Raw genomic sequence first — 21,892 nt, forward strand, 5'->3', positions numbered from 1 at the left:
GATTATAGCATATGCTATATCATAAACTGCTACTGTATCTGACATTCTTGCTTCTAGAGATGTGAGATGCGATGTGGATGGATGAGGAAGTCATCCGCTTGCTTTTCTGGTGGTATTCATTAGAACACAACGCAGCAAACGTTTAAAACATTTTTCGACGGCACACGAAAATAAGCGATTTTTATTGGACAATTCCATAAAGTCCCTCCCTATTTTAGTATGTTTGATTTAGTTTGGTGCCCAATGAATACAACCCCGAGCAATGGGAGAGGCGGGGACAAAATTTGGCAGCTTCATCTCTTGTGGGTGTGAGCTGAGACGTTATAGCAACGAGCTACAAACGGTATCTGAATTTCAACAAACGGGAACCGAATTGTTTTCAAATAGCTAGCTATGTTATCAATTGTTTGTTTTGCTAATATCTGTTTCATTTTGATAAAATTTGTCGTTCGTTAAGACCTCAATTAAAAACTCTAAACGATAATTGATGGTCATTGCTCTCCGTTCCTGTTGGATTTAATCTGGTAGGTTCACAACATTTGCTCGCCAGTTTAGCTAACATTGTTAGCATGCTAACATTTCCTAATTATTTGTACAGGTGTTTTTGTTTGACTAAATAATTGCATTATTCTGTAGTCACATCCGCAGGTTGATGGGTATGAATGTGCTAAAACGCCTACTAGCGATGTTCATTTGTTTTCATTTAACCCATTGCCAAGAATTTGATGCTAGCTAACGTTAACAAGGTGAAAAGCAGCTTCTGCCAGTTAGCCTGCTAACATTTAGTATATGCTAACCAGAAAGCTAGTTAGCTTTCCACCGTCAGTCCTGCCAGAGATTGGTTTAATTTCAGTTTCGTGTTAGTTAATACGAATGTTAGACATGACCACAATTAGCATTTTCGTTTTCTCACAAATGCTTATTCAATAGTTTATTTTTCTATTACAATTTAGTAAACGTTACACAGTGAATTGGCTAGTCTGATTAATCAAACCGTAATACACACATTGTTATGTAAACAGCCTGAAATTAATAGCTACAAAACCGTGTAAATGTTCTTTCCTTTACAAGCCAGAACGTTGAATAGAATGACGGTTGTCTGTGAGGTTTGTCCTTTAGCTGCTTGAAATTTTAGACACACATAGCCACAGGAATAAATCTAGTTATACGTTATAAAACATCTTTAGTATTGTTTACCCGACTTTTTAGAGAGCTGGTAGTTAATGTTATTAAGGTTGTTTTATATTGGATATTCGGTTTTCTCTCGTCAGTAGCTATTGAACCAAGGATGCCATGAAATTGGTATAGTCTGAATCAGGAGAGGATGGATGGAGAACAATCCACACCTGTTTATTTTTTTTTTAATTATCCGAATTAAAAAATATATTTAAAATTCACACAAAGGTGCTGACTGTTCTTCATCTAGCAATGCATGTTATTTAACTAGCTAGCTTGTTAGCATATTCAATGGTCACCATCAACTGGATGCCACAGTTGCATGCTATTTTTATGCTTTTCATGTTCTGGGTTGACACTTTTTTTTCTATGTGTGATTGAGTTTTTCATTTGGCTATTTTCTATAGACATCTGATTAACTTCTGACACGGCCTCTAAAGAAAAACACCAAGCTTTTGATGGAATGATCTCTAAGAATAGTCTGCAATGCGAAAGCAACACAAGTCTCCCTCATCCAACAATAATATTGTGATTAAAATGCATTGCTGTCCTCTGCAATTCCATTTTATTTGGAGTAATCAATGCCAAGCTGAATGAAAATGGCCCACCTCAAAGCTAACACCAGCTTGAGATTGTGAAGTACTGCAAATGTGTGGGATCTGAAGGTCAGCAGCAGTGATGCTCTGATGGAGAGCTATAACTAGGCCATGTCCACGCTGGTGCTATTGACTTAGATTCTACAAACTAGTGTATTACATTTAGGCCTAATCTTTTTTGATTTTGGTAATGAATTGGCAACTTTTTTATTGTTTTAAAATGAATTCCAGAATGTTTAACTGCCTGCTACGTTACTGAATGTCATCTCCTCTCTTCAATTACTTCTATGTCAGACAGATAGTTAATTAGTTTTATCTGCAGGCAAGCTTTTAATGGTACCTTAGCATTTGAGGGAATGTCAGGAAAGGAAAATAAAGTCACTCGAGTGCACAGCCTCCTGCCATGTGAGATTGTTGTTGCTAGAGGAGTGTTTTGTGTCGCAAACGGGCCAAGCATAACCAAATCTGGTCAGATGAGCCTAGGACAGGACGTCCAAAAGGCCAGAAACCGATGTGTTCGCAGCAGAATGAAACGAACCGGGCTAACCCCAGAGGTTCTCTAAACAGAAAAAGGCGGGCGCTAGAATAACTTGGCTTCTTGGAGCCCCTGGGTAGGCCTGGGCCTATGTCCAGTAAGAATATGATCACAAGATAGACCTAGGCCCCACTATGGGGTACAGGTCTATCTTGTGATCGGATGCTTGCAGCAGATGCGTTGAGGTGTCCTGCCCTTTAAACCTGCTGAATGTGTGTCTGTTCAGATTACCACAGCCTAAACCAGCTGTCCATCAGGCCAGGGGATTTCTCTGCTTGGTGAGCTCCCTTCCTGGTGTTGGATTAGGCTCTCCTTTCCATCGCCATCCCTGGCAGCTTAGATGGACATTGGACAGTCCTGAGACAGTTGGTGCACCAGTATGAATTATCCCCTCAACATAACTGTTTTTGCCTGTCTTGTGAGTCTCTATCAGTTTTTATTGAGTGAAACATTTTCCTATATCTTGTCATGTGATAACTAGACCGATTAAATACATTTTTATTATTGTATATCCTTATGAGTGAAATGTTAGAACCTGATGTAATGTTTGATATTATCTAATGTCTGTAGGCAGGGGAGTGGTTTGTAAGCACAAGATTAACATGTTGTGGTGAAGCACCGTCTGCCAAAGGCTATATTGAGCTGAGTTTGTTTTCCTGTTGATTGAGTGGAGAGAGCAGTGGAGTTGAAGGCACAAGATCAGTTTCCCACTGTATGTACGCACTCAAGGTCAGAGGGCGTAGGAAGCACAGCAAAGCAAACTTTCTGGCCTGATAGTCTCCAAATGAGCTTGGGAGTAATGTCTCCTATTTGGCACCCGACCCAATGCTTCTTGGATACTCTTAGGGGCGAATTCAGTTGAAATGTTTTGTCAATTCAGGAAATTAGTTTAAAATCCTCCATGTTGAAAATTATTACGCTAGCAACAGATTCGGCTCCACCCACAAAGGGTAAAGAAAAATTAATTTCTCATTGAAATGCATTCATTTTAGTGCCGCATTAAATTGCTTAAATATTTTCAGAAAACCTTGTGTTTTCTATAGTCTTACCGTTGTTATTGTAGGAGTGGACCCGTTGTTTGCAGAGCGCACAACCTAGGCTACACTAAGTTTTGGTTTATTTATTTCCATTTAAGAGTTGTCAACTTATTCTTTGTCTTTTGTTTGGAGCGCTCCTGTCAATCATGAGTAAGGGCACACCTGATTACACATATAGAAGTAGGCCTAGTCTACCTGGCCTGCGCACAAATGTAGGCCTATAAATGTGCCCATTTGGGGATCTAATACTCTTTCTGATTTGTCTTAACTCACCATCACTGGAGCTTTTCAAAGTCATTTTTTCTTCACCTCAAATGGCAAGTAAACAAAGTCTCTGTTTTTACATCCATTTAGAATGATAATAGTTCATCAATGTAATCTTTCGAGCTCTCTCCCTATTGATTACCACTCAGCATGAAAGGGGAAATATGTCAAGCTCTGATTAGACGGAAACATCATAAAATAGGCCTACCTGATTACTTCTTATCCCCTGCACAAAATAGCTTACAGCAGTGTATGTCTGTCTGCAGCTCGCTGGGACAGGAGACCCTTGAGGGACCAGAATTCTTTTATACAGTTTTGAAAATTTGCTAGCACCAGCTTTGCACTGGACCAAGTTAAAAGTTGATGCAATTTTGCAAGTTCGTTACAGACAAGCCATGCTTAGCCTTTGTGATTTTATAGGATATTTATTTTTATCAGGATATTTTCTACCTGTGGGCTGCAATGTTTTTATCTGTTGGCTTTATTTAGGCAATTTTTTACATATTGGCAATAGAAGCTACTTTTAGATTTGTATAATTTTTATTTGGGGAAAATTTTGATTATCATGACTGATTTTGAGATATGACTTTATTATAAATTTTTAGTTGTCCCACAAATGTGCATATGAAAATCATAACTGCCACGCAGATCAGTAGAAATGGTACGATAACGTGGCACTCCATATTGAAAAGGTTGCTGACCCATGGTGTAGCCTATTACCAGCAACTTCAGGAACTTAGTGGCAGAATCTGCGAAGACTAGCAGTGGGAGGAAGAGGGTCGGGAACAGGTTTTTTTCTTCTGTTTAGCCTATTGATCTCTGGCGCCCTCTTTAGTAATTTTGTATAGCAGTGCTTAAAGCATCAGACAAGCTCAGCAGCCTACATGTTTTTCTTTTCAGTGGTGCAGCGGTCTAAGGCACTGCATCTCAGTGCTAGAGGTGTCACTACAGACCCTGGTTCGATTCCAGGCTGTCTCACAACCGGCAGTGATTGGGAGTTCCTATAGGGCTGTGCAGAATTGGCCCAGCGTCGTCCATGTTAGGGTTTGGCCGGGGTAGGCCATCATTGTAAATAAGAATTTGTTCTTAACTGACTTGCCTAGTTAAATAAAGGTTAAAACTTTTTTTTTTTTTTTAAGTCGAACAAGTGAGCGTGGCTTAAGACGAGCAGAAAAGAACAACCAAGACTACTTCTTGCATCAAGATAAACCAAATATGTTTGGAGATCCTCTCTTTGATACGCTGAACTCTAAATGCACTGCGGTCAAACTGACTACTTTCGGTTGACTAAGATTTTTTTTTTTTGCCGGGGAGAGACCAAGAACATTATCATCGAGTTTTTGCTTTGCTTATTCTCCACTGCAGTGTAATTCTGGAGGCTAGGACTGGATCAAGCTGCTGCTAGCTGTTGAGCATTTTGAATGTGACGACATTCAAGCAACCCAAAGACTGCAAGCTAGCTAGTTGGCTAACAATTTTTGAATTAGACATTCGTATCATAACCCTTCTAGGTAAGGTTGAAAGCAGTGTTATCTAGCCGGCATAACTTTTTGCTTTGTTTGTCGATCTCCAATGCTCTCTAGCAATGCAATACCAACCTGCTTAGCTGCCCAGCTAACAATGGGCAGCTAGCTAAATATTTCTAGTACAGAAAATACATTCTTCAAGTTGGATATTAGTAGGGCTGTAGTAAAGGATATATTACACAGCCAGTTAAGATGGCATTAATATGATTTACACCTACAAATATAGCATGTGCTTTGCTTGAAATTAACATGCAAGTAACGTTTTCCAACGTTCTGAAGCTTTACCCTTCGCGCTTATTGCTAAACAATGGACCTCACAACATTGATGACACAAACCTGTCTTCCTCCATTGTAACATTCCGGTCTTTGATCTACCCAGTGAGGTTTTTGTTATGACTCATGTCTGAGGCACTACCCTTGTTATAAATCAGTTGTTACTTCCTTTTGAGTGGCAAAGGAGGGAGCTTCAGTTTGCAAAGTCATTCTGATGTGCATTTTTTTTTTTCTTCATTGTCTTGGTTGTAGTAGGCTCAGGCCAGGTAAGGCTAATTTCTCTGAAGATATGATATTTTTACAAGAATTTCTCTCTCTTGACCTGCTGTTGTTTATAAGAAGTTGCTATGTGCTAAGCCATGCATTAGTTATTCATTGCCTCTTCATAGCTCTCAAATATCAACTCTCATTAGCAGCCATTACTCACCCCCATGAACTAGGTCTGTTTATCACATAACAATCTTTTGATAATGGTGAAGGACTGTTCCTTGCAACAAAGTATAGGATTCTTGTTTTGCGCTGGTACAGAGGTGATAAAGTCGACGTTAAATCCATATTCAGAATGTCATTGTCTAAGGCAAGCGAGCCAACTCGGCTAAGTTGCAGGCATTTCAAGCCTACACCCACACCTCAAGCCTTCAGACAGCCGACATCAGTATCCAAGATGGAAAATGTATGCAAATGCACAATAAATGGTTAGGTCTGCCCATTCTCAGACAGTAAAATGGCATTGTGACTGAGACATTTCACACCTAGGTCGTAACTGATTATCTGTTCCATATTCTAACTTAGTATGTTATCTACGGAACAATAAATTGGCACCCTGTATAAATTTAGGCTACATCAGTGGTGTAAACTGTTATGAATAGGTGCTGGTTTACTGAGAGAACTATTACCCTTTTCTCTCTGCCACCCTGGCCTTTGGGTTAAATAACAAGCCCTTCTCATTCCTGTCCCCTAAAGAGATCTAGTTATTAAGGAATCAGTCCCATGGGATGCTCAGGCAACTGCTGTGTCAAAGGCAAGAGTAGCACAGCATCCACTATCCCCTACTACTACACCCTATTTTCTCTTTCTACCCATATTATTAGCACTTCATTAGAAAATAGGCCATTGGCGATTTAGTTAAGGTCAATGAGTTCAACCTCAGGACTAGCATTAGGGTCAACTCAGAGGTAGTGTTGACTCTGCAGACGTTGTCTCTGTCTGCTCCTAGCCTATATCCTTTTCCTCTCTTCCCTCCAGTCAATATCAGACTGCCTTGTTGTGAAATCTGTTTCTCAGTGCTGTCAATATATCAATCTCTCCTGTTATCTTTACTTGCCAGTGCCACTTAAGGCTTCCACATGCTTCATTTTGGCTGGCACCTAACTGAATGAGTCTGCTCGCATACTCCCTTAAGACATTCGCTTGAAAAACGAGAGAAACGCATCAATAGTACTGTTTTTCCATCTTGAGACGCCGTAGCCAGTATACACTCCCTCAAAATAGTCAGAATTAATCTAAGATAACTGAAGAAATCTGTCATTAATTTAGCCGTTTTTGCTTAGTCGCGCAATTTTACCTCTTAGATGTTTGGTGCAGTATTTAGCAAGTGAAAAGAATGTGCATGAAAACTATCATTGAATCACCCTAGGGTTTGGCCAGGGTAGGCTGTCATTGTAGATAATAATTAGTTCTTAATTGACTTGCCTGGTTAAATAAAGGTTGAATAAAAAATTAATTAATTGAAGAATCCCTACTGTTAACCAATGACCTTCGGCTAATGAATTTCAGCTTGCTTTGAAAAAATGTAGTGTCCACGACCTTTGCCGAAGACCAAAATGTTGTCGTAATATACTCACAAACTGTTCCGAACTGTTTTGGATGGGAAGCATGCATTGCCTTTAGAGGTTAGGTGAGGCAGTCACCTCAGCCCTAGAGTAGAAAGTCTGTCGAGGTGAAAGTCAATTACTTGTGTGTTTTTTTAGTTGGAATACATAGTCTCCATTGAGCACTTTACTTGCTTTCAACACACTGCCACCAAAACGCTCTATAAAAATTAAATAAAAAACATTTGTCGCATTCACACTCAATTCTCTGCATCAAGTTAAGTAGCCTACTTCTCCTCCCCTAGTTGGGCATGCAAGATCAAGTACGTCTCGTATGTCTGGTCTCAATGAAAAAGAGTAGGCTGCCTATGCATGGGGCAGTTCTTTCCAAGGAAATTTACTTAATAAATATGATTAGGCTATAGTTTACTAGATTGCAGGGTTTCTGTTAGGAAAATGTGGGGACAGAACCTTGACAATCAGCATTAAAATTGACCAAACATTTAAGAAATTTACTGGACCCATATGTATTGGTTGTGTAACCTGATTAGGGCGTTCACCCACGGTTCTCAGAATGACAGAAATCACATTTAGTTTATGGTAATTTCTTAACAGAACATGCAACTCGGATGCAACGGCGTGTCATTCTTAACAAATTCCGATGAACAATTTTAAAGATGGAATACATAGGTGGTGAGTCCATAAGGCTAGAGGAAGCTAAGCTTTCCCCAAAGTATACTGAACAAAAATATGAACACAACAAGTAAAGTGTTGGTTTCATGAGCTGAAAAGTTTCCAGAAATGTTCCATACACACACAGCTTTTTTTTCTCTCATGTTGTGTACAAATTTGTTTACATTCCTGTTGGTGAGCATTTCTCCTTTGCTAAGATAATCCATCCACCTGACAGGTGTAGCATATTAAACAGCATGATCATTACACAGGTACACCTTGTGCTGAGGACAATCAAAGGCCACGCTAAAATATGCAGTTGTCACACAACACCATGCCACAGATGTCTCAAGTTTTGAGGAAGCATGCAGTTGGTGTTCTTACTGCAGGAATGTCCACCAGAGATGTTGCCAGAGAATTGAATGTTAATTTATTTACCATAAGCCGCCACCAATGTCCTTTTTAGACAATCTGGCACAATACGTCCAACCGGCCTCAACCTCAGACCACGTGTAACCATGCCAGCCCAGGACCTCCACATCCGGCTTCTTCAACTGCGGGATCTTCTGAGACCAGCCACCCAGACAGCTGATGAAACTGTGGATTTGCATAACCAACGAATTTCTGCACAAACTGTGAGAAACCATCACAGAGATACCTTGTGAGATCCTGAGGCCCATTGTTGTGCCACTTATCCACTGCCATCACCTCATGTTTCAGCATGATAATGCACGGCCCTACGTCACAAGGATCCGTACACAGTTCCTGGAAGCTGAAAATGATCCAGTTCTACTATGGCCTGCATACTCACCAGACATGTCACCCTTTAAGCATGTTTGGGATGCTCTGGGTCGACGTGTACAACAGTGTTCCAGTTCCCGCCAATATCCAGCATCTTCGCACAGCCATAGAGGCATGGGACAACATTACAACTGCCGCAATCAACCCTATGTGAAGGAGATGTGTTGCGCTGCATGAGGCAAATGGTGGTCACACCAGATACTGACTGGTTTTCTGATCCACAACCCTATTTTTTTGTTGTAAGGTAGCTGTAACCAAGAGATTCATATCTGTATTCCCAGTCATGCGAAATCCATAGATTAGGGCCTAATTTATTTCAATTGACTGATTTCCTTATCTGTAACTCAGTAAAATCTTAAATAGCTGCATGTTGCGTTTTTATATATATTTTTCAGTGTAAATTTAATTAAATTGCCAAAATTATATAGCCTAATTAGCTTACTCCGGGCTATACAGAGAAATAAAATCATTCAAAATAGGCTAATACACCAGAAAGCATGATTTGGCCACAGAGGATCATTTAGCTTCTTTAAAAGGTAAAAAAGCTGTGAATTGTTTAAAATCACATAACCTACAGTCGGAAAGGCACGCAATTTGAGCTGAGCGCACGTCAAATACCAAATAGATGATTGTTAAGTTGTGACTGTCAGTGAAAAGCGGAGAGACCTAGGCAGGCATATCACAATATTTAAATACAATCGAAGATAAACTGTTGGGAAAACAAATGGTAATTTAACCTGCAGTGGCAAGAAAAAGTATGTGAACCCTTTGGAATTACCTGGATTTCTACATAAATTGGTCATCAAATTTGATCTGATCTTCATCTAAGTCACAACAATAAACACACATAGTGTTTCCAAAAGCTAATTGGAGTCAGGAGTCGGCTAACCTGGAGTCCAATCAATGAGACAAGATTGGAGATGTTGGTTAGAGCTGCCTTGCCCTATAAAAAACACTCACACAATTTGAGTTTGCTATTCACAAGAAGCATTGCCCGATGTGAACCATGCCTCGAACAAAAGAGATCTCAGAAGACCTAAGATTAAGAATGGTTGACTTGCATAAAGCTGGAAAGGGTTACAAAAGTAGCTCTAAAAGCCTTGATGTTTATAAGTCCACGGTAAGACAAATTGTCTAAATGGAGAAAGTTCAGCACTGTTGCTACTCTCCCTAGGAGTGGCCGTCCTGCAAAGATGACTGCAAGAGCACAGGGCAGAATGCTCAATGAGTTTAAGAAGAATCCTAGAGTTTCAGCTAAAGAGTTTCATGCTAACATCTCTGAAGAGTCTACGATACGTAAAACACTAAACAAGAATGGTGTTCATGGGAGGACACCACAAAAGAAGGCACTGCTGTCAAAAAAACAACAATGCTGCATGTCGGAAGTTTGCAAAAGTGCACCTGGAATTTCCACAACGCTACTGGCAAAATATTATTTGGACAGATGAAACTACACTTGAGTTGTTTGGAAGGAACACAACACTGTGGAGGGGAAAAAAGGCACAGCACACCAACATCAACCTCATCCCAACTGTAAAGTATGGTGGAGGGAGCATCATGGTTTGGGGCTGCCTCAGTGCCTGGACAGCTTGCTATCATTGATGGAAAAATTAATTCCCAAGTTTATCAAGACATTTTTCAGGAGAATGTTAGGCTTTCTGTCCGCCAATTGAAGCTCAACAGAAGTTGGGTGATGCAACAGGACAACGACCCAAAACACAGAAGTAAATCAACAACAGAATTGCTTCAACCGAAGAAAATGCACCTTCTGGAGTGGCCCAGTCAGTCCTGACCTCAACCCAATTGAGATGCGGTGGCATGACCTCAGAGAGCAGTTTACACCAGACATCCCAAGGATATTGCTGAACTGAAACAGTTTTGTAAAGAGGAATGGTCCAAAATTCCTCCTGACCGTTGTGCAGGTCTGATCCGCAACTACAGAAAATGTTTGGTTGAGGTTATTGCTGCCAAAGGAGGGTCAACCAGTTATTAAATCTAAGGGTTCACATACTTTCCCCACCCTGCACTGTAAATGTTTACACGGTGTGTTCTATAAAGACATGAAAATGTATAATTGTTTGTGTTAGTTTAAGCAAACTGTGTTTGTCTATTGTTGTGACCTAGATGAAGATCCGATCAAATTTTATGACCAATTTATTCAGAAATCCAGGTATTTCCAAAGCATTCACATACTTTTTCTTGCCACTGTATTCAGTAGGTTATTTTTACACATTTTATTATTGCCTACAGGGCACAAAATGGCAGTGACCATTGCTGCCAAGTGAGCTGCTTCACATGTCTAAATTAACATTGCGGTGCGGGTGGGAGTAGGACAGTAAGCCGGGGGGGGTGCAGGCGGGAGGCTGATGAGTAAATCAGTCCTTCGCAGACCTCTCTTTCAGAGTAATGTAAGGGAACTCAAGTCCCAATGGAGTCATGCAAGCTTCTCCAATAACCATAACCTTTCAAACTCCCAGGATTTATGCAGATTAAGTGGAAAGATTTAGGAAATAGCTTTTTTTCATTTTTTTTCCAATTATGTCATTAGCATTGGTGGTGATTTAATTGTTGAAAAAGCATAAGTGAGATGACTGCTGCTAGGCTTGGCAGATGAAATGCAGAACCGGACAGGAACAATGCACCACCTCATTGCCTGATTGTTCTGTTTGGCCTCCTCTCCTCCCCCTAACAATGGCTGACATTGTGGATGAAAAGATTGTCACGCATGATATGTGGGAATAAGATAGACTGCCCCATTCTGTCCATGAAAGCCAAGTACAGGGGGATTTGGGAACATTTTGTCCTTGCTCTGTACCTGTTGTGCCCATCTTCCTATTATATCAAGTCTGTCTGTGACCCTCGCCTAATTTAAAAGCAATCTGATTTAAGAAGACCATGCTTATTGGAGATTGTACTGGAAGTGGTATGTTGTAAAAAGACCACATTGAGTGGCCAAACCAAAGCTTCAGAGGCTGGTGACAAAGGGTGCATCCCAAATCGCACCTTATATAGTGCACAACCCTATAGTCCCTGATCAAAAGTAGTGCACTACATAGGGAATAGTGTGGTATTTTGGGATGCAGACACTCAACAAGGCAGTGAAATTAAGTGGTTGGTAAGACAGTAGAACTAGGGCTTCTGATGAGCACAAAAGAGCCCCTTGTCAAGAGGGATGCAAAGTAATTGAGGAGCTGCACTAGTTTCATGTACAGAACAAGAGGGTTTCTTTGAGTTTTCCACCAAAAAGAGGCCAGGGGCAAGCGATTCATCGTCATCTTGTAGAAATGACTTTCATATTGAATGTAGGTCATTTGTTGCGGAACATGGTGGGTGGCAAGGACTGACTCCATAATAGGAAATTCCATTTTCATAGTGAGATGAATTTGAAACAATCCTCTGATTTAGGTGGGCGTGCGCACAGGAATGGTGCAGCCTGGGTCAGAACACCGAAAATATAGTAGCATGTCGTCTAATCGCATCCCTTTGGAAGGTCAGAATGACCGTCACACCATGAAGCGGTGTGACTCTCGAGCTGGGAGTGGGGACTTCATTTGTGTTTCTTAAAGGCCCAGTGCAGTCATCAACCTGAATACATAATTCTTTCTTCTGTGTTTTATATATATTACCACACTATGCAGTTGGAATAATACTGTACAATTTTGAAATGTTGATAATTCCTTTTTACTCTAAGAGCTTTTTTGAAAAGACCGCCTGAAATTTCAGCCTGTTTTGGTGGGATTTGGTTTTGGTCTTCCTGGTGACATCACCAGGTGGTAAATTAGTGCTCTCAATAAGACTAAGAGTTCCAAACCTTTGCTAATAGGCTATTTTTGTTTCTTTTTGACCACTTTGTTTTAAATTAATCACAGTAAGGTACTTAATTGTTACCCAGAAATTATGATATTGAGATAAAAAATGTCTGCTTTGAACCTTTTTTTAAAGTGTGAAGCTAGCCTAATTTATGCCTCATAGATCGGTCTTATAAAGACATTACTGCACAGTGCACTTAACCTTTCTAGGATGAGTGTGCCGCTAGCGGCACTCCCCCCCCCCCCCCCCACTGAAAAACCAGTGCCGCGAAATTCAAAAAAAATATTTTTTTAAAATATTTAACTTTCACACATTAAAGTCCAATACAGCTAATGAAAGACACAGATCTTGTGAATCCAGTCAACATGTCCGATTTTTAAAATGTTTTACAGGGAAGACACAATATGTAAAGATGTACATCTATTACCTAAAAACACATTAGCATAATCCACCATCTTTTATTTGTCCACCAACACCAGTAGCCATCACCAATTCGGCTAAACTAAGATATTTATAGCCCCTAACCAACAAAAAAACTCATTAGATGACAGTCTGATAACATATTTATGGTATGGGATAGGTTTTGTTAGAAAAAAGTGCATATTTCAGGTAGATGGCATAGGTTACAATTGCACCCACCGTCACAAATGGAATAGAAAAACTACTTAGAGCAACGTGTTTACCTACTTACTAATCATCAAACATTTCGTAAAAATACACAGCATACACGAATCGAAAGACACAGATCCTGTGAATACAGACAATATTTCAGATTTTCTAAGTGTCTTACAGCGAAAACACAATAAATCGTTATATTAGCATAGCACATACCACATAGCAGCCCAGCATTGATTCTAGCCAAAGTGAGCGATAAAAGTCAACATCGCCAAAAGATATTAATTTTTTCACTAACCTTCTCAGAATTCTTCCGATGACACTCCTGTAACATCACATTACAACATGCATATACAGTTTGATCGCAAATGTTTATATTTAGCCACCAAAATCATGGTTATACAATGTGAAATTTAGCTCAGCTGGTCAGAAAATTTCCTTGCGCCACTTAGACAGTGATCTACTCTTATACATAAATACTCATAAACGTGACTAAAAAATATAGGGTGGACAGGGATTGATAGACAATTTAATTCTTAATACAATTGCGTTATTACATTTTTTAATTTATCCTTACTTTTCAATACAGTTTGCGCCAAGCGAAGCTACGTCAAAAAACATGGCGTCCTAAGCCACTAAAATGTTTCGACAGAAACACGATTTATCATAATAAAAATGTCCTACCTTGAGCTGTTCTTCCATCAGTATCTTGGGCAAAGGATCCTTTCTTGGGAGAAATCGTCTTTTGGTGGAAAGCTGTCCTCTTGCCATGTGGAAATGCCAACGGCGTTCGGGATGAACTGAAAAGCGTGCCCAACTATTCACATCGTTGCAAAAATAAATGTCCCAAAATCGCACTAAACGGATATAAATTGCTATAAAACGCTTTAAATTAACTACCTTATGATGTTTTTAACTCCCATAACGAGTAGAAACATGACCCGAGTAATATTACCCCCTTCACTAATGCTTGGAAAAGGTGCGGGCCGGTGTCCTCTAGGCGCATGACGCAGCTCCAAAAGAATGACTAGCTTCAGGGTTTTTTCATTTGTAGGGCCTGTGAACGCGCAATCGACCCCATTGGAATCGTCATCACGTAAAGGCATCCAGGGGAAGACGTAAGAAGTGTCCGTATAGTCATAGCAAAATCAGTGCCCTTTTAACTGACTTCAGAACAGTGGCCAACATTTCTGAAATCTGAATCCATGTCAGGGAAATTGCTGTAGAATGGGCTCTGTTCCACTTAGAGACAAAATTTCAACTCCTATAGAAACTATAGACTGTTTTCTATCCAATAATAATAATAATATGCATATTGTACGATCAAGGATTTTGTGGGAAGCCGTTTAAAAAAAGTACCCAATTAGCATAAATAGCCTAAACAGCGCCCTCATCCCCAACAGGTTAAAGACGCTCCATTTATAAGTACAGCCTAGTCTGTTAATATTTTAACACCCCGCTCTCTCCCTTGAGAAGGCAACTCCCTTACTTAGCCAACAGGCATTGGCAGCCTGTTAGTTATCGCAACTTTGTTTTTCTTCATGATTCCTGAGCTGGTGGACTTGTTTGGGAGGCCATGACAGGCCAGTAAGCATAGCTTCCAGTTCCACCATCTAGCTTACACTAGCCTAATTTGGACGAATCCTTGCACCACTGGGCTCGAACATAGCTGTCATGTCTCTCACACAACATGCATGTGGATAGCTTTTGGATGAAACGTCTGTATTAAGGTATTCTCTAGCATGCCAACACTGTAAGCTTTCTGTGGGATCATTTGAATATCTTCATGTATTGTATAGGGCTGGGAATTGCCAGGGACCTCACAATATATTATCACGATATTTAGGGGCCGATACGATATGTATTGCAGTTTTGTACTGCGTTTCGAAGTTCCAAACATATTGCTCAACATAATTTTGTATGTACAGTCTTGGCCAAAAGTTTTGAGAATTATACAAATCTTCACAAAGTCTGCTGCCTCAGTTTGTATGATGGCAATTTGCGTATACGCAAGAATGTTATGAAGTGTGATCAGATGAATTGCAAAGTCCCTCTTTGCCATGCAAATGAACTGAATCCCCAAAAACATTTCCACCATCAGCCCTGCCACGAAAGGACCAGCTGACGACATGGCAGTGATTCTCTCGTTAACACAGGTGTGAGTGTTGATGAGGACAAGGCTGGAGATCACTCTGTCATGCTGATTGAGTTCGAATAACAGACTGGAGGCTTCAAAAGGAGGGTGGTGCTTGGAATCATTATTCTTTCTCTGTCAACCATGGTTACCTGCAAGGAAACACGTGCTGTCATCATTGCTTTGCACAAAGAGGGCTTCACAGGCAAGGATATTGCTGCCAGTAAGATTGCACCTAAATCAACCATTTATCGGATCATCAAGAACTTCAAGGAGAGCGGTTCAATTGTTGTGAAGAAGGCTTCAGGGCACCCAAGAAAGTCCAGCAAGCACCAGGACCGTCTCCTAAAGTTGATTCAGCTGCGGGATCGGGGCACCACCAGTACAGAGCTTGCTCAGGAATGGCAGCAGGCAGGTGTGAGTGCATCTGCACGCACAGTGAGGCGAAGACATTTGGAGGATGGCCTGGTGTCAAGAAGGGCAGCAAAGAAGCCACTTCTCTCCAGGAAAAACATCAGGGATCGACTGATATTCTGCAAAAGGTACAGGGATTGGACTGCTGAGGACTGGGGTAAAGTCGTTTTCTCTGAATCCCCTTTCCGATTGTTTGGGGCATCTGGAAAAAAGCTTGTCCGGAGAAGACAAGGTGAGCGCTACCATCAGTCCTGTGTCATGCCAACAGTAAAGCATCCTGAGACTATTCGTGTGTGGGGTTGCTTCTCAGCCAAGGGAGTGGGCTCACTCCCTTGGCTGATGCCTAAGAAATGCCTAAGAACACAGCCATGAATAAAGAATGGTACCAACACATCCTCCGAGAGCAACTTCTCCCAACCTTCCAGGAACAGTTTGATGACGAACAATGCCATTTCCAGCATGATTGAGCACCTTGCCATAAGGCAAAAGTGATAACTAAGTGGCTTGTGGAAGAAAAAAATCGATTTTTGGGTCCATGGCCAGGAAACTCCCCAGACCTTAATCCCATTGAGAACTTGTGGTCAATCCCCTTTAGGCGGGTGGACAAACAAAACCCCACAAATTCTGACAAACTCCAAGCATTGATTATGCAAGAATGTGCTGCCATCAGTCAGGATGTGGCCCAGTGACAGCATGCCAGGGCAGATTGCAGAGGTCTTGAAAAAGAAGGGTCAACACTGCAGATATTGACTCTCTGCATCAACTTCATGTAATTGTCAATAAAAGACGTTGACACTTATGAAATGCTTGTAATTATACTTCAGTATTCCATAGTAAAATTTGACAAAAATATCTAAAGACAGTGGAGCAGCAAACATTGTGGAAATTAATATTTGTCATTCTCAAAACGTTTGGCCACGACTGTATGGTGTATGTGGACACCCTTTCAAATTAGTGGATTCAGCTATTTCAGCCACATTTGTTGCTGACAGGCGTATATAATGTAACACACTGCCACGCAATCTCCATAGAATAACATTGGCAGTAGAATGGACTTACTGAAGAGCTCAGTGACTTTCAATGTGGCACCGTCCATAGGATGCCACCTTTCCAACAAGTCAGTTCATCCAATTTCTGCCCTGCTAGAGCTGCCCCGGAGCAACAATGGCCCAGCCGCAAAGTGGCAGACCACACAAGCTATCAGAACGGGACCGCCGAGTGCTAAAGCGCATGGCGCGTAAAAACCGTTTGTCCTCTTTTGCAATACTCACTACTGACTTCCAAACTGCCTGTGGCTTCATGAAATGGGTTTCCATGGCCAAGCAGCCGCACACAAGTCTAAGATCACCATGCACAAAGCCAAGCGGCGACTGGTGTGGTGTAAAGCTTGCCGCCATTGGACTCTGGAGTAGTGGAAATGTGTTCTCTGGAGTGATGAATCACGCTTCACCATCTGGCAGTCCGACAGACTAATCTGGGTTTGGTGGATGCTAGGAGAACGCTACCTGCCCGAATGCATAGTGCCAACTGTAAAGTTTGGTAGAAGATGAATAATGGTCAGGGGCTGTTTTTCATGGTTGGAGCTAGGCCACTTAGTTCCAGTGAAGGGAAATCTTAACTCTACAGCATACAGTGATGTTCTAGATGATTCTGTGCTTCCGACTTTGTGGCAACAGTTTGGGGAAGGCCCTTTCCTGTTTCAGCATGACAATGCCCCGTGCACAAAGCGAGGTCCATACAGAAAGGGTTTTTCGATCGGTGTGGAAGAACTTGACTGGCCTGCACAGAGCCCTGACCTCAGTCCCATCCAACACCTTTGGGATGAATTGGAATGCCGACTGTGAGCCAGGCCTAATCGCCCAACATCAGTGCCTGACCTTACTAATACTCTTGTGGCTGAATGGAAGCAAGTCCCCTGCAGCAATGTTCCAACATCTAATGGAAAGCCTTCCCAGAAGAGTGAAGGCTGTTTATAGCATCAAAGGGGGAACCAACTCCATATTAATGCCATGATTTTGGAATGAGATGATCGATCAGGTGTCCATATACTTTTGGTTATGTAGTGTATGTCTTCTGCATAGGGACAAGAAAGCCACAAGAAAAACGTTTTGATCCGTCATGGAAATAAAAGTGCTGAAAAACAAATTGGCTCCCTAATTTAAAAAGATAGCCAATAAGCTTTGAATTACTTGAGTTTTGGTACAGCCAACTAGCGCAAAAAGAATATTGCGATATTGTCGAAATAATACGGTATATCGTCAAATAATATCCCGGTAACTGTATAGATCCCCGCCCCATCACTACTATTGCATCTGATGAAAATATTGGTATTTTTTCCAAATTATGTAATGTGTTAGTAGAACTACATTTCATTTGAACTAGGCTACGTGCAGTAATAATAAGCATGCATTTTTTTCTCCCCAATTTTCGTGGTATCCAATTGGTAGTTAGTCTTGTCTCATCGCTGTACGTCCATTACGTCCTCCGAAACACGACCCAACCAAGCCGCACTGCTTCTTGACACAATTTTCATCTTAACCCAGAAGCCAACCACACAATATGTCGGAAGACATGCGTGCGCCCGGCCCGCCACTGGAGTTGCTAGAGCGTGATGGGACAAGGACATCCCTTACCGGCCAAACCCTGCCGTAACCCGGACGACGCTGGGCCAATTGTGCGCCGCCCCATGGGTCTCCCGGTCGCGGCCGGCTGCGATAGAGCCTGGACTCGGACCAGGATCTCTAGTGGCACAGCTAGCAACTGCAATGCAGTGCCTTAGACCACTGCGCCACTCGTTAGGCCCTATAATAAGCATGTTTTGTTGTTTTTAATGTGGATCAACTCTTGGCAATTAAGTGGTCATTGTGGCCTTGTGGTTTCAGAACCTAAGCAAGCAACTTCTTTCCAACACTTTTTTGTTCCTTTCTCCCCTGCAGCTTAGCTACTGAAGTCCTGATCAGGATTCGCAGTCTGTCAATGAGGAACTACAGGCTCATCTTTTGCCATAGCCTGAAGCAGCCATAGATGACCATTTGATTCACTGCTAGTGAGTGGTGCTGAAGATAAGGTGAACTACTGGGTGTTTTAAGTGCTAAACGGTGAGTACAGCAACATAAACAACACACAGGTCAAATTGCAGCCTAAAAATCGAATCCATTTCCAATTCTGTACATTTAACATTGATGTAATATGCTGGTCCTGAACATGTTTACTATAACAAATGGCAAGACATTTGGAGTGTGAATCATTCCAACATAGCCGACAACACACTCCTGTGATTTTTAAAACTGCAGTCAGTAATTGGTGTCTGGATGGATTGGTATTTGTTTTCACAGCCTAACATGCCCCTGGCTGACCTGTAGCAGAGCCGATCTTTAGAGAGGTCCGCTAGCCTGGTCAGTGTGCGTTTGTTTAATAGGGCACAGATCATTGAAGTCTGTCACTGAAATGTAGCGTAGCTAGCGCTCAAACGCTCCAAGCCCAGGCACCTGTTCCTGTTAGCATTGTAAACATGCCTGTTCTGATGGCTGTCAGACACACTTGCAGTTGACTCTCACTATACTTACGTAACCCTCTGGCTCCGAGCTAGCTGGGCCTGATAGCTGCGCAGGGAGGGAGGGTCAGATGGGGCCCGATCAGATTTAGTCAGATTTCATCTGTATAATGCTGGGACCTGCCCCGTCGTCCGCCCTGTGTGTGTGTTTGTATATGTATGTCGGATGGAGAGCACAGCCTGTGACAGTGTATCTGCCTTTCTGTCTCTCCTCGGTTTGGCGCTGGCGGGTGTCCAGACCTTCGGAAACAGCTCGGCTGTGGAAGCGATGAGGAAGAGCCTCTCTCCTTCCCCCAGTGACTCCCTGACACCAGCCAGGGTTTTTGGGGTTCCCCTAGATGTGGTGCAGCAGAGCGGCCAGCCAGGCCAGGAGGTCCCCCTACTGGTCAGGCACATCGTAGAGTACATCGAGGAGCATGGTGAGTGGCACACACGCACTGCATTTCTAACTGCAGAGGTATTCCTTAGGCAAGAAACGGAAGGCCACTACCTTGTCCAATAACTTATTTAGAGTTTGTGCCTATCTACCGAGTGCGACACAGGAGAGCTGCATGAATGGGACCTAAAAAATACACACGCGTGCTCTCTCTCTCTCTCTGGCAAATGATTCACCTCTTTGAGCATCACATTTACCTTAGAGTATCTTTTTACGTGCTCAGTAAATCCCATTATTCTTCCACTGTGTCTTGCTTTATATCGTTGTGGCTTGTTTTGACAACTCCTCCAGGTACTTTAGAGAGAGATGACCTTTTACCTGTCATAATTTCAGCTTCTTGTATCAAACCCCACTGGAGATGTTTCTACTTGTTTTACATCAAAGCAGAGATTATTTATAGATGTATAGAGAGGGAGAGATTAAATGATTGTGTGCGTTTTTATTATTTGTAAAAAATCTGTTCATGTTCCATGTAGCCTAGCCCACGGGTGTGCAAACCACGGCCCATGGGCGTAAAAATATATTTTGGGGGTTGGGAGGGTAATTATTTTTGGTACATGTATAAACATTTTGTGCTCCAGGCCACAATGGAATGTCTAAAACTAGATAGGAAGTATGTAGTAATGGACCTATATTTTCAAATAACTGCTCTTTTTCTGGGTTGCAACTTGATTTTGACTGACAAATAAGTCTGTGAATTTCGAAATCCCGACGTGGCCCTTGAGACAGTTTTCCCACCCCTGGCCTAGGGCTCCCACGTGGCACAGAGGTCTAAGCCACTGCATCTCAGTGCTAGATGCGTCACTACAGACCCTGGTTCGATTCCAGGCTGTAACACAACCGGACGTGATTGGGAGTACCATAGGGTGGCGCACAACTGGCCCGGCGTCGTCCGGGTTAGGGCTTGGCCGGGGTAGGCCGTCATTGTAAGTAAGAATTAGTTCTTGCCTAGTTTATATCAAATAAAATAAAAAGCTGAACAAGTGAGCGTGGCTTAAGACGAAAAGAACAGTTGCAGTTAACCAAGACTACTTCTTGCATCACGATAAACCAAATATGTTGTTTGGAGATCCTCTCTTTGATACGCTGAACTCTAAATGCACTGTGATCAAAAAGATGTGCTTCCTCTGTTGCGTAACATTTTAGACTCCTTTCTACTGAAAGTTTGGGTGCAGGGGGGAGAAAGAGCTAGTCAATCCAACACAGGGCATAAGCTGCAACTCCAGAGGCATAAACATCTATTTAGTTCTTATTACAATGACAGGGATTTTCACTTCCTCATTCGTTTCAACTTGATTTATTTCCAGGTATTTCTCCAGTCAACTGAATGTGACATCAAGCAGACATTGGGTGGTTATGTAATACACTACACCCCCCCCCCCCCAAACACTTTCATTCCCCTGCTGCCATATTAATGATAATTGTGCAGTCCAGAAGTTAATCAGGCATTGAAAATACTTTAAGCTGTCTGTTTGCACTCAGAACGGGATGCCATAATTGTGACTTAATGAGACCTCTAAGCTGCAGCAGGGGCCCAGACCAGCGAGCTGCTGCTGTAGCCCCAGCGGGGTTAGGATGGGGAGGAAGGGGGGGGGAAGGTCCATGACACATACCAGGGTGTTCTGCCTTACAGCTACTGCCCACCCACTGTTTTCCTTAACCAGGCAGCTCACTGAACAAATCCTAGTTGCAGATCTCCTCATTCTCTGTGGTGGAACAAACCAGAGTTGTGGAATGACATGACAGTGTAATGATGGTGTGCTCTTCTTCCTGGTTGGGAGACTTCCTTGTGTATAGTATCACCCCCCCCCCCCCCCCCCCGGCCGCTGCATCTGGAAACAGGAAGCCACTTGCGCGACCAACCCACGCACATTGAATGGGATAGATGTGGTAAAGAAGTCAATGGAATGCAGACCAGATTGGCCCACATTCAACAAATCTGATCTGACAAAGTGGATATTCCTCAAATCGTCATGATTTATGTATTGTAACAGGCCCACAATGTGGTTACTTGTATATCCGATTTGGATATTTGGCTGTTTTAGCTGCACAACATTTACAAGTTGTCCCTTTTCAGGTTTAGAAGAAGTGACCGCTAAATGCAAACTCCCATTCGTATAAGCTGGTTAGCATAGCTAGCATACAGAAATGGGTGGTGGTAGTCAGTCATTTTTAACTGTGATGACATGAGCATGTGTTGGGGTTGACATCCATACAAGCATTATACTCAGATTTTTTT

At 42.0% G+C, this 21,892-nt stretch overlaps 1 protein-coding gene across 1 annotated transcript in view; it reads left to right on the top strand.

Annotated features, from left to right (window-relative positions):
- The first annotated feature begins 317 nt into the window (after positions 1-317).
- The window catches only part of LOC120048221 (protein FAM13B-like), a 73,083-nt gene continuing 51,508 nt past the window's right edge, over positions 318-21,892 (top strand). Inside the window, exons 1-3 of the mRNA XM_038994009.1 lie at positions 318-524; positions 18,601-18,762; positions 19,456-19,636. Of these exons, the coding sequence (XP_038849937.1) occupies positions 19,486-19,636 (151 nt within the window). The 5' untranslated portion in view covers positions 318-524; positions 18,601-18,762; positions 19,456-19,485. The remainder of the gene's footprint in view (positions 525-18,600; positions 18,763-19,455; positions 19,637-21,892) is intronic.

This window comes from Salvelinus namaycush, chromosome 5 (assembly GCF_016432855.1).
Source record: "Salvelinus namaycush isolate Seneca chromosome 5, SaNama_1.0, whole genome shotgun sequence".
In the NCBI taxonomy this organism is placed as follows: domain Eukaryota; kingdom Metazoa; phylum Chordata; class Actinopteri; order Salmoniformes; family Salmonidae; genus Salvelinus; species Salvelinus namaycush.